The sequence below is a fragment of the Amaranthus tricolor genome, chromosome 2 (genome assembly GCF_026212465.1).
Source record: "Amaranthus tricolor cultivar Red isolate AtriRed21 chromosome 2, ASM2621246v1, whole genome shotgun sequence".
Taxonomy (NCBI): domain Eukaryota; kingdom Viridiplantae; phylum Streptophyta; class Magnoliopsida; order Caryophyllales; family Amaranthaceae; genus Amaranthus; species Amaranthus tricolor.
In genome coordinates this window covers 40,017,339-40,030,791 of record NC_080048.1, presented here as the reverse complement: position 1 = coordinate 40,030,791, position 13,453 = coordinate 40,017,339, and the positions used below count along the sequence as shown (strand labels likewise).

Here is a 13,453-nt window from a genome sequence, read left to right as displayed (position 1 = left end):
ATTAGAAAATATTCTAATTCTCACCCCTTCCCCTCCACCAACTCCATCACATCCCCTCCCTTGGAACCACCATTGTCACGACACGTTTTCCCCCACCCTGCTCTGGCGATGTCCTCACCCTCTCCTACCCCTGCGTGACTCGCCTCCCTCTCCCTCACGGCCTCACCCCTTGTGCAACTAGACAGACTCGTCAACCCCTTCCTCTCACCTCATGCGCCACTGCTCTCGTAAAACCTGTACAAAACCATTAATTCTTATGTCAATTCTGATCGCCTACAATAAAAATTTTGCTAATTTTCACTCAGCTTATTTTCTTACGTGTAATCATAAGTTATTCTATTGATTCAAGATTTTACTTTTTATTCTTATGTCAATTCTCATCAACTACACTAAGGATCCGTTTTCTCCCCTTCTTGTCTATACATTCTTTAGCCTACGAATGAATTTTTTTTTAATTTTTAATGACCAGTAAATCACTAAAATCTATTCAGCGTTCCAATACAAACAAAATACAAGGTAAATTAGGGTTTTCATCACCATAACTAATCCTTAAAACTCCATTATTGTCCAACAACAACAAGCCCAAATCGCCATTAATGTCGATGTTGATGAAGAGATTTGGATCTTCTTTCTTTATTCAATTTATTCGTGGTTCTTCATCTCTTTCTACTGGTACTCATTCTTTTTACCAATCTTCTACTTCCTCTTCATTTCCGTCTAAATTAGGGTTTTATTATCATCAAACAGAAATTGATTGTAATGATCGGCAATTGCTTATTCAATCTGCTATACACACATTTAAATTAGGATTCACTAATATTGATGATGCCATTTCTATGTTTTGTCGTTTGAAATCGCTACATCCTCCACCTTCCATTATTGTTTTCACTCAGCTTTTTACTGCCATGTTGAAGATGAAACCTTCTCCTCCATTTTCAACTGTTATTGCTCTTTGTAAAGACCTTCATTTGTCAATTCGCCGTCCAAATTTGTATTCCCTTAATATAATTGCTAATTGTTTCTGTCGTTTAGGTTGTATTGATTTAGGGTTTTCCACACTTGCCATAATCTTTAAGTTAGGACATCAGGCTGATATTGTCACTTGGAATACATTACTAAATGGTCTTGTTCTTCTTGGTCGGTTGGATGAAGCTATCCAACTCTTTACCAAGATGAACAATATGCGCATTTTGCCCAATGTCAGAACATATAATACCTTAATTCAAGGTATGCTAGTTTTGGGACATTGGAACAATGCTAAAGAGCTATTTCTCAAAATGTTGAACAAAAACGTAACGCCTAGTGTCGTTAGTATGAATATTCTAATCAACGCCTTCGCGAAGCTAAAAGATTTCGACAAAGCTCTTGGTGTGCTTCAAGAAATTTCTCTTAGAGGATTAACCCCTAGTGTTGTTACTTACAACATAGTTATTGATGCCTTATGTAAGGACAATAAACTTGCTTTCGCTATCCAACCTTTCGAGGTAATGAAGGCGTATGGACTCAAGCCTGATGTAGTTACTTGGAATTCGTTACTCCATGGCTTATGTAAAGCTATGCAGGTTGATGAGGCAATGGGATTGATAGATAGAATGGTGAATGAAGGGGTGTCTCCCGATATTGTTACGTACAATGTTCTAATAGACGGTTTATGTGAAGTCGGACAACTTAGAAAAGCTGCACATGTGTTTTTATCTCTACCATCTAAAAGATTAAAGCCTGATTTGTATACCTATAATATAATGGTTAAAGGACTTTGTAAAGGGGATTTAATTGATGATGCTTGTGAACTCTTCAAGAAAATGGAGGACGATGGATGTTCTCCGGATTCATGTACCATTAACACACTTATTATCGGATTTCTAAATGGTAATCATCGTAAAAAGATTGATGCTACCACAGCTTCATTGTTTCAAGGTTTACTAACTCGTGACAATGTTAGCGATTCACAAAAGGAATTTATTGTACAAATTTTGAGGTCTAAACGTGTATGTAATTCACTTCGTGATTCAAGTTGAAATTTTTCGACATCATTTATGTGTATTGTTGTATAATGTATATGGTCACTACATGTACTTCAATTTGTTTGGTGAATAATGTAGCCAATTCCTTATATCTATAATAAGATTCAAGTATACTTTCTTTCGGCTTTCGTGATAGTAAATTGCTATCTAGTTTATTTAAGTATTGTTTCTTGAGAATCGAGTTTTGTCTCAGTTGGAGCAAGTATTGCGTTTAGACAAACTCCTGAGATCGAATCTCACCTATCTTTCTATTTCCTTACCATACCCTATAATTCAAAAAAGTATCGTTTCTTGAGAAACCTTTTGTTCCTTTGTATATTGCACTTGAATTTTCAGTAGATGTGTTTAACTTGTCCAAGCCTTAATCTTAAAGCTTCAAATGAGAGCTTTATTGAAAAACATTCTCCCTCAATGTTCAGTTGATGATCAGAAAATGGTGAACTAATTCTGAAATTGTAATTGATAGAGTATGAAACTGATCTTGAAACTTCATTTAACAACTTAAACTTATGTTGAAAGGACTCTTGGAAATGATTCAGAAGACCATGTCACGGGCTTGCGTGTGAGGGAGCATGAACAAGCACAAACTCAAATTTAATGCCTCGATCATCAGTTTAAACTTGTGGGTGAGATGATTCTTTGATAGTTTAGATACTTGCTTTTAACCTTGCTAACTTTGCAACTATGCTTGTCAATCAGTTGCACAGTTGAAAGGATCTGCTGTTACAAATTAACTGTTTTGAGTCGGTTTGTTTTCGAATTGAATCGAATTTAGCTTGATCAAGTTCAATTTGTCTCAACGGGTTAGTGTTTTGTAAATATGAAGGTTCATAATCTGATGACTTCTCACAACTTAGAAATTGTTCTCTCCGGCAGCTTAAGCCTTACTTAACTGAAAAAATATTGAAAACCCGAGAGCAAAAGTGACATGTTGAACTGATCGAATTGAATAGAGCTAAATAGACTGAAATAAACAGATTAGTTGTGGGAGATAATAGGCCTGAACCAGTTAGCCTTAAAATTGGGGAGGATGCTTGTGAACTGGGCTTATCGTTTTGATAATTATGTTGTACTTCAACATAATTAAACTTAATTCTGCCAAAAAGATCAATTAAACAAAATGTCTGACATGAACAAAAAATAATGTCTTGCAAAGATCAAGATTAAGAGTGTGCAATATTAAACAGAAATAGATGTCAGAGTTTAATTAATTAATCACAGAAAGATTTTGCTAACAGGAAGACCACTTTAGTGCTTCAAATGGCATCCAAGGTGAATGCAAAGATACCCCAACAATGGAGGAAAAATCCATCAAAAGGATCAAAAAAAGGTAATAAACCCGATACTAATATATCTGATCTTCTATGAGCGGGGTATGCAGATGATGACCAATAAAAATTAACTGGTTTTGTGTGTATATATTGGATTATGCTTGAATTTCAAACCTTGAACACTTGATTGAACCCATGCAAAGATCGATTTCGATAAAATTATCGTCATTCATTTCATTAAGCATTTCCATCCAATTTTGGTGTCTGAAATGAGATTCTAACGAACAATCCGTCCATTTCTGCTGAAACCCATACCAGGACTGTTGCTCTTGTGCTCTCTGTGAGTCTACATAGTGACCTGTTGGAAGCGCGATTTCTATCAATCCCTCTTCGTCTGAGATCGACCCATCTGAATAGTTTGTACTGTCATTGCTCAGATTTTCTCGAAACATCCAATCGACTTCTGAATCTTCACTTGAAGTGGTGTGATCAACACTTTCACTGTCTGACAGTAGTGCTTCTACTGATGATCTTACCAGGTAAGTATCCCTTGTTTTATCTTCCTTCTCCTTTTTTAACTCTTCTTCTTCTGATGATGATGTTTGATTCACCGAGCTAACCTTATCTTGACTACTTGATTCTAAAACTACCTCCTCGGTTGAAGTTCCACACAAATCTTCTCGTGTTATCGATTTCTTCTGACATCGCTTTGCACGTAAGATGATTACAGGACATAGAATAAGAGCTGATGATGTGAGTAGGATTGTAAGAAACCAAAAATTTGTTGAGCGAGAAAATGCAAGTAATGAGCCTAAGACAGCGAGCCAAGATAATGGGTTCCTTAGTAAACATGAATAGGCCATCTTTTCCTTGTAAACTCTACTGATAGAAAATGTTTTATTGATGATAAAAGTTTAGGAATTGGATAATTTATTCAAAGATTTCTATTGATTCTCGACTCAAATCCTAAGAATTGATTCTGAAAACGGGAAAAAGTTGTTCAAAGTGAGACTGAAGGGGACGCACTTTGAACTAACAAGGTGCTATAGAGGTAATAGACTTGAACTTTTGAGTTAAGACTTAAGAGGGGAAAAAGTTCCTTTTCTCTTTGTATTCAACACACACTTATCTACTAAGTACATAAAACGAAATGTAGCATATCAACTGGACGGACAAAATAGAAAATGTAGCAAACTTAGGGGTACACGGACGAGGGAGTGAAGGCTTTTTGTCTGATACAACAAATTAAGATGAGGTTCTCACCAAAGGGATTCTCTCTTGGAAAACTCATAACCTGATTTTTCATGTACATAGTTTTTATATTGTTTTAAAGAAGGGGACTTTGGAAGAAGAGAAGCCATGTGAATTCTTCTGAGCTTACCACATGGCTCTTTCCCTCCAAATTGCATTTAAACCCAAAAAAAGCCTTATTAGGAGAATCGGGTTTGACTCTTGGCTCAGTTGGAGACTTGAAGCATGTATCACTTTCCCCAAGTAAGATCTTAGGTTTGATTCTCGTTGCCTCAAACTAGTCCTTTCCTTCCGTCGGCCTACCCTACCTGCAAACAAAGACGGCCTCTTGATGGGAAATTTCCAACCTGAAATTTGTGCCACAACAAAACCATGCTATAATGTGTAATCTTTCTTGCTTGGTTAACTAATGCTTCATTTAGTCCTCTAGCCCGCAACTAAGCTAGAATCTCGATTTACAGATTGAAATTTGTAGATTATCGCAATGAATGGAGGATGACCAGTAAAACTAATACTTGTATATTGATTTATCATATATGTAGCTGATCTCAATTCAAAGAATATTGTCGAAGTCGGGTTGAAATTGAATTATTGGGAATGTTTATAGTGAATTGACCCTATTTTTCTAGCTACACTTAGATTTTTCCATGCTTGGTTGATTCTATCTTTTTTCCTTTAATGATGGCTTTAAGCATGCTTTAGTTGGTCCATCAATTTGTCTGGAGGAAAGTTAAGCCCCCTTACCACTTTGTCTCATAATCATACTAATGTGGGGTTACTAAAATCAGCTCCTTATTTATTTAAGTCTCCACAAATTACCTTTTTTTTTTCAAGTAAAATAATTGAACCTTTGCATTTTCGATTAGCCAAATATTTTTAGTTATTTTAAATCAGATTATAACAGTCTACATTAATATAACTCGTCAATCATGCACATTTTTGATTATGTAAAGTTGCACATTATATATACTACCTCCCTTTACAAATAAAATTTGCATATATTGTTCATAAGATATTCGATAACAGTTGATACATTTAAAATAAATAATATTACCCTGAAATAAAAATACTTTTTCAATATTTATAGTTTCGTTTCCTATTTTACGTGGGAGATGAGAGTTTAAGAAGGTTGCTTCTATTACTTTCCATAAAATCATTTCAACTTTGGTAACATTTTCCATAAAGGATAACGACAAAGCTAGTATAGAGAAGTAAGGATCAAGAGATGTGCTCTAAGTCTCAATTATTTTAAACGACTTTTGATAATCGTTAGAGGTGTTTATTTGGATTATTTGAAATTGAGCTTTGTGTTTAAGTTGATTTTTACGTAATACGTAGCTTTGAATTCATTTTGAATTCGGGTCAAAATCGGGTTCGATTTCAATTTCTAGTGCATGTCGAATCATTGAGTTTGTTTTGAACACAATATACTTGAAAATTCTAAATTGCTACTATTAGTCTTTCCCACAATAATTTAATTCAAAATATTATCCATATTTTTCATATCAATATTTTTAAGTTTACCACCACCGAACTAAATGATGTAATAATTAAAAACCACTCACATTCACTACAATTATAATCGAAACCGCATTTTTACACTATCTACAAACAGATAGAATCACACAAACCATTGAGTAACTATGTAAAATGAAGCCAATGTGGCGAAGCAAAAGCCGACACTTGTCGACTGTCTTAGAAAGTGAATACCAGTTGTATCAATGAAGCAATGCCACATGGAAATTCAAGCAAATTTGAGACCAATTTGCCTTGTGTCGTACTTGCAAGATCTTAATTATGGTAATAAACAAAAGGGTTTTAAGCCTTCGAGTGTAGATTTTTCTTTGAAAGTTGGTATCTTGGTAATAACAATTAGATCAAGTGTGACAATTCATATATAGCTAATTGTTTTGTGGGAAAGACTAATTAGGTTAAGGAATGTCTTAGGTGTGTGATTCCCCAAGTCTTTTACTAGGTTGGGGACCATGCTTAGACCTTGATGAATGTTTCATTGTAAATTGTTGCTTATTAGGTGTTGTTACTTTTGATGAAGAATGGTATTTTGTCCACTAACATATTGGAATATGCAATTGTGAGATTATATAAAAAAATTATTTTTTTTAATTGTTTTTTTTTTAATTTTATTTTATGTGTGAGCTCAATTGATTTTACTTTACAATTATTTAATCTATTTTAATTTTATTTATTATCTGAGTAGGAATAAAGTTAGTTGGAGATGTTGTTTTTGTGTTTTAGATCTTGAATAGTCACTTATGCCTATACGTATGTCTTGTTATTGTCCAGATCTTTATGATTGTTTTTACATTTCTTTGGTCGTTGTGTTATTTTGGTCTTGTGTTATCTTGCTTTGTTTTTCTTTGCAGGCTTTTCTCGAGCCGAATGACTCTTTGATCCTTTATGCATTGCGTTTACTAATGATGATCTAATTTATTTCAATTTTAATTATTGTTGATTTTAGTTCAATTTAAAATCCAAAAAACTACTTTGTTAGACTAGTGGTAAAGAGAATTATTCTCAAACCTCTAGATCCTAAAGTATTGCTAATAGAAAATGGTTGGGGTTTGTTCTATATGGTTTGTTTCATAACATGTAAATTTTGTGATGATAAATAAATTTATTTAAGTTTAAATAAAGAATAATGCATTTAATTAAGTTTGATAATTGCTTATTAATTCAAATAAATACAATAAAGGTCAATAAAATGAATCTATTTGATATATTTTAGTCTTAACAATTAATTAGAAAAATTGGGGATGAATTTCCAAAATTAAATTCAATTGTATCATACAAAGTTATAATAACATCACCTCCATTGTAGATAAAATATGGTAAAAAATTTTCTTGTATTGCAAAACTTCATTTAGAAAACATTTTAAGTGATAATTTAAACATGAATAATAAAAGTTTTTGCTAATTTTTCTACAATAATATCAACTTTTGATTAATTTTGAATAATATCAACTTAATAGATGTTTCTCTAAAATAATACCAATTTTCAATTAACAAATAATTTAGCTTTATTCTTTATCAAATAATATATTATAAATAGTTGATATTATTCTATGCAAGCACCCCTCAATTATATTATTCATAATTAATCATAAGTTAATATCATTATTACAAAATCAATGAAAATTTGTACTATCTCCACAATACTTTTTCCATAATTTAACAATTATTAAAAATATTAATGATCAAAGTTATTAACGACTAATTAGGACGAATAAAATAGTCTCGTCTACTCATACGTACTAGTAATCGAAAAATAGAGTACATGATATACACTTACAACAACAAATTTTACAGATTTTACAAGAAAAGTTCAAGAAAAAAAATTGAAACATAAGGAAATAATTCTCTTCCAAACTATGTAAGCGCGTACAAAGGCGAAAACTATACAAAGCCAGTCTAAAGTCGCGACAATGTAACCTACAAACTGCGGAGCTCTAAACAATGGATGTCCCGAGCTTGCGCTCAAACAAGCGTTTGAGCAGGTAAACTTGGAGAACACTGGCCCCGATAAGCGCTGCTGATTCAAAGAATGCCTTGTGCATTGCTCTTTGGCTCATTCCTTCGTTAACTACAACCAAAAATCAGGTACACATTTTAGGTCATAATCCACCTTTTCCCTTTTTTTCATGGTTTTCCATTGTCGATAGCAAAACATTTATAGTTCTTTGATTTTGGATAATAAGAGACTATATCAAAATAACTTATTATATTATGTGCACTTCTTATATATATATATATATGTGTGTGTGTGTGTGTTTGTGTGCGCGCGCGTGTCACTGTGTCCGAAGTTGTAGATCATGCTTGCGATCAAAGGTCAATAGGAAATAATCCCTTTGTTATCGCTAATAAGAGTAAGATTGCGTACATCCAATTCTCCAAATTGAACTTGGTGGAAGCCACTTAATGATATTGGAACAATGAAATATATTTATTGAACCAAAAATCACGTAATCATGATAGATTACACCCCCCCCTCCCCCCTCTCCCTCTTCAAAAAATAGGAAAAAGAAAACAAAGCAAAAGAAATCAACAAGATTTGCACAAGCCACACCGGAGCTAAAGCTTCTAATAAGCAGAAACGAAACTCTGATAGGTGATTCGAGTCAATTACGCTCAAAATTTTATCGAATAAAGTAAATCTTTATCGGTAAACACCCATAAAAATAAAAGTTAAAGGGGCCGAAAATATATAAAGCAAAAATTTATTAAAAGGTTGGTACTAAGAAAACTAGAACCTCCAACCCCTATGCAAAATTATGAGTTCCCTTACCATTGAACAACCAAATTTTTACTCTTAACTACTCGTTTGGTAACGGTACCAAATGGTGGAAATGGTAATGAAAAATTAGTAGATATCTCTTAACAAATTTAATAGTCATGTTTGTTCTCTTTCAACAATTTCATTTTCTTCCCAATATTCATTCCAATGCATTACCATTTGAATACGTGGTAATTGAAAATTGTGAACAAAAAAACTTTGTTTGATCAAACTTTCATGGAATAACATGATACATATCATGAAAATTTACACTACAAATCATTTCCATTACCATTAACCAAATGGACCATAATAGTTATACTACAAATAAGAACAACACAACATTCCATTACCCCAAATGCTATTAAGTGGCTTCCGCCTAACGTGCGGTTTAAGAGGATCAGATGTACGCAACCTTACTAACAACGAAGTTGTTTCCAATTGACCCTTGGCAATAAAACGTCATGTACAGCTTTACATAAATAAAGAACACACATGATTTAACGAGTCATTTTACTTTAGTCTTTAATCCATTATTATACTACAAGTAAATAATCCAAAAATCTTAAAGAGCCAAACTTTAAATAACCCATGGGTTAAAATTTTCTTGAAAGTCTCACTAGAAACTTTAAATAAGCAATTAGCATAATGTTAAAGAGAACAGTATGCAGTAAAGAAGGGTTTACATACTTATTGCTTGGCGGTCGGTCTCAGCCTGTAGCCAATGTTGTTCGAATTGTATGTTGTAAAGAGCTTCCTCCAATTTAGCGATCTGTTCATACACAGGACTCAAATGCTCTGCAAAACGACACGGAAAGACAGAACCTTTTAAGATATATCATTATGAAGATGAAACATAGAAGAAAATTGTTCGGAGATGGCAATAGAAAGAGCTCTGACCATCTTTTGCGTGATGGTCAAAATATCCGTAGTGGCCAACATGCACGTCAAAGTCGATGGTCTCGTGATATGGGGACTTGTTAGAAAAGCAAAAATGATAAACCCCCTTCTTGTAAGCGATGAACTCGTACTTCTCGCTAGTTTTGTCACGTGAGTCGTGCATTTGATCATTGTCGGGTCCTTTCACCTGGTCACGTTGATCAGCAAACAGAAACTCGAGTAAAAGTTACAACATCTATATTCTATAATCGGTCCAAAGAATGAAGCACATCTAAATGACATTTTCTAGTTAGTCTTAGTCGACATGGAAATTATGTTACACTGAGTGATAGGTAGTCTTAGTCAACAACCACATTTCATTATCTCAATGCCATTAACTAACTCCAAATTCGGGTGGGGTTTTAGAGAGTCGAATGTATAGCAATCTTACACTTGTTAGTGATATCACTAACAAAGAGGTTGTTGACGATCGATCCTTAGTAGTAAACATCATGTGCAACTTTACATATATAAAAAGTGCACATGATTTAATAGGTCATTTTACTTTAGTCCCTTAAAATCTGAAACCAAGGCGGGGATTGGAGGGTCGGACGTAGGCAATCATACCTTTGTTAAAAAAAAAAGTCGATTGTTTTTTTTATAGACCAACTATATGTGTGCACCCACACTTCCTGAAACCCATTTAACTCAACCGTATTCAAGTTTCCAACGATAATCATTTCCAATACCAAAACACCATTGTAAAACGTGGACCTGCGCTATAGCTTTTTTACGACTCTTCTATCACAAATTAATTCAAATATTTTCCTTTTTTCATTCATACCAAATCAGTTTTAATTTTTATGGTCTTAGTATGGTCCAACTAAAGGACAACATTTCTTGTTTCTCTTGATCAACCTACACTAATGTCACCTCAATCAAACTGTCACTCACTTTAGCCGACAACGCACCAATCATCAAAAGACTAGCTAATAATACAACAATACAACCTATTTTCCTTTAAAGACCATAAAAATGCCTAAATTCTCTCGAACTACAGCAAGAGGCTGCACATTCGGACATAAAAACTTGATGATAGAGGAAAAAGCTACAAATCAAAAATGGCTAAGGGAATGATCTGGAAATAAGAGGAATATAATTTTGGAATCATTGTTGCAATCCACTAGAAGATAGGAAGACGATGATGGAGCAAAAGAAGTGGTAAAGCTTCATGGTAAACAGACCAACTAGGTGTTAACTCTTTCACACTTAGAATGTTTGTAAGTTTCTCGCAAAAATCCATATCTTTCTTAAGTTTCTCGCAAAAATGGAGTGGTAAGGCTTCATGGTAAACAGACTAACTTGAAACACAAAGAACTCATGTTGACCTCCACTATTAACTTGTTTCAATAAAACTCGAGGAAGGACAAGAAGGGGGGTGAACATAAAGACGAAAAGGAGAGCAAGGATGGGAATGAAAAAGTGATGAGTTTTACTTTCAAATCTCTCATACTTTTTCTCCATTGTTTGGTAGATTAGTCTCTTACTAAATATGAAATAATTAATCCCTCCAATTTCACCTTCCCATTTGCTATCCAAATAAAAGAAATCTCACCCCTCCTTTTATCGTCTCTCCCTCCATTCAAACAAGTTGTAAGTAATAGAAAAAATAAAACTGTGAATAGAATATAACAGTTGGATTTATATATAATGTACGTAATAAAAACCTAAAGATTTCTCTAATGTCTATATGATGACCTCTCTGATTTGTAGTTTCGATGAAGTTATGGGGACAACATTAAAAGTACAATACACAACAGTGAACAGTACCCAAGCAAAATTGCCTTCGAGGACAATGGTAGTTTGCTCGCCTTCAAATTCTATTCTAAATCTTAAACACTTTGATGGCGCCTTATTTCTATGTAAACCCTCCTTGTATTCTTGTAAGAACCATTTATTGCTTCAAACAATAAAGATGAGAAATCTTAATCCTTGGGGCGACGGGTTGTCTACATGATTCAAACAAATGAACGTGATAGATCATAGATAACAAAAATTATTCTTCAGTTGTTCTTTTCTAATACTAATCCACAAGACTACAACCAAGAAAATCAATTCCAATGATCATTCATAATAATTCTATTTCTCCATTCATTCCTAACCATAGTCATGCGTTCCTACAAATTCCAGTAGGCCATCCTTCACTCCTAATATCAAAGTCATCTCAGTCTACACTTCCTTTTCTAAACATGCAAAGTTCCAACCTTCAGCTAGTCTAAACAACATTATCCTTAATTTCTTTGAGACAACTTAAGTCATACCCACTATCAAAAGATTCAATAATCTCATTGCGAATTAAAAAATCGAATCATGGTTGGTTTAGGGAAATTTCAGGGTCATTTTGAGCGAATTGCGAATTCAAAAAATGAATTAATTATATTACACTGATCATACCTAAACAAAAAATGGTGTCTTTCCACCATCACAAGATACCACATCAATAAAAACCATAAAACCCACAGTGTATGTTGCCACTTGCTACCATCAGTTCAGAATATATCCAAATAGATAGCTATAAACTAGTCTACAAAGGTTCTTCAACACTGCCAAGATGCCCATACAATTCCAAATCCTTTCCTCACCCCACAATAGGCAGAGCACCACAAAGATCCTAAATGATCTAATTTTGGATGTTTTTTAAGGCATAATAGCAGCTGTTCTCCTAAAGTTAAACCCTCACAAATAACTAGAGGTGTTCATTCAAGTCATCTGTTTGATTTCGGGTCAGGGGTTTCGGATCAGTTTAAAATCGAATTTTGTGTTCATATTGATTTTTACATAATTGTATATCCATTTTAAAGTCGGTTAAATCGGGTTCGGTTACAGGTCGGACAAATATATGGTCATCGGGTCTGTTTTATACACCTCCTACAAATGACCATTCCCAATTGTTCACATGCTTCAATCAAATGTTAAGGGTTTTGAACAATAATAACAAAAGCATCTCCCTTTCAAACCCTAATTTACATCAAATCAACATGCACAGCTTGAAATCAATCAACAAAATCAAGAACAAATCTTTCAAGAACAAATTCATAAAATTAAAGCAAACCCACAAAAAAGAAAAGAAAATTTTCACAGATCATAAAAATAAAGCAAACCCACAAAAAAAAGATAAAAGAAAAAAGAAATTTACCACAAGATCAACACCTCCTTCATTCTCAGAATGCCAAGGAGTATCAGCCTTGATAACAACAAATGAAAAATGAACAGTATCACCTTCATATTCAACCTTGTGAGAAAAACATTCTTCTCTATCAATTACAAATCTCAACCCATTTGCTCCTCCTAATAATCTTAAACTCCATAAAAATAAAATCCCAATTACCATCTTCCTTATCCTCCTACTTTCTTCCATTTTTATGTGTAAAAAGATGAATTAAGTGGTGCCCAAATATTATTAAAAAGTTAAAATTTGACGAAAGAGGAAAAGGAAGAGAATTGGGAGTTTTCAGATTCTGGGTAGAGCAGATTCACCCATTCGAATTTAACTTTTTTCTCATGAAATATCTAAAATTCAAGTTCTTAACTTTTGGTTAAATATTAAAAACCCCAATTTTTTTTTAGATTTTCTATATTAAGAGAGAAAATGAAAAGGAATGTGATTTGCGAGTTTTTAAAAAAAAATCGAGTTTACGCTGCACGGTCTTAGTAAATAGAGGTTATTTGTGAAGTTA

At 33.6% G+C, this 13,453-nt stretch overlaps 3 protein-coding genes across 3 annotated transcripts; 1 reads left to right on the top strand and 2 right to left on the bottom strand.

Annotated features, from left to right (window-relative positions):
* The first annotated feature begins 447 nt into the window (after nt 1–447).
* Nucleotides 448–2,484, top strand: LOC130806044 (putative pentatricopeptide repeat-containing protein At1g12700, mitochondrial). The gene has a single exon (XM_057670944.1). The coding sequence runs from the start codon at nt 597–599 to the stop codon at nt 2,016–2,018; it is 1,422 nt and encodes a 473-aa protein (XP_057526927.1). The 5' UTR covers nt 448–596; the 3' UTR covers nt 2,019–2,484.
* Nucleotides 2,485–3,184: 700 nt separating this feature from the next.
* On the bottom strand, nt 3,185–5,214 carry LOC130806045 (uncharacterized). Its single transcript, XM_057670945.1, has one exon. It carries the CDS (start codon nt 4,156–4,158, stop codon nt 3,451–3,453), a length of 708 nt encoding a protein of 235 aa, XP_057526928.1. The 5' UTR covers nt 4,159–5,214; the 3' UTR covers nt 3,185–3,450.
* Nucleotides 5,215–7,781: 2,567 nt separating this feature from the next.
* On the bottom strand, nt 7,782–13,355 carry LOC130806043 (transmembrane emp24 domain-containing protein p24beta2-like). Its single transcript, XM_057670942.1, has 4 exons — nt 12,913–13,355; nt 9,738–9,924; nt 9,528–9,635; nt 7,782–8,147 (listed from the first exon to the last, which is right to left on the bottom strand). Exons 1-4 carry the CDS (start codon nt 13,132–13,134, stop codon nt 8,014–8,016), a joined length of 651 nt encoding a protein of 216 aa, XP_057526925.1. The 5' UTR covers nt 13,135–13,355; the 3' UTR covers nt 7,782–8,013.
* Between the last annotated feature and the right edge of the window lie 98 nt (nt 13,356–13,453).

Bases quoted from the DNA above. Each gene is read 5' to 3' on its own strand.
- LOC130806045 (XM_057670945.1), bottom strand. From the start codon at position 4,158: ATGGCCTATTCATGTTTACTAAGGAACCCATTATCTTGGCTCGCTGTC.
- LOC130806044 (XM_057670944.1), top strand. From the start codon at position 597: ATGTCGATGTTGATGAAGAGATTTGGATCTTCTTTCTTTATTCAATTT.
- LOC130806043 (XM_057670942.1), bottom strand. From the start codon at position 13,134: ATGGAAGAAAGTAGGAGGATAAGGAAGATGGTAATTGGGATTTTATTT. The intron at 9,925-12,912 runs GTAAATTTCTTT...CAACGTGACCAG, and splicing joins AAGGAGGTGTTGATCTTGTG to GTGAAAGGACCCGACAATGA. The intron at 8,148-9,527 runs GTATGTAAACCC...TTTTGGTTGTAG, and splicing joins GACCGACCGCCAAGCAATAA to TTAACGAAGGAATGAGCCAA.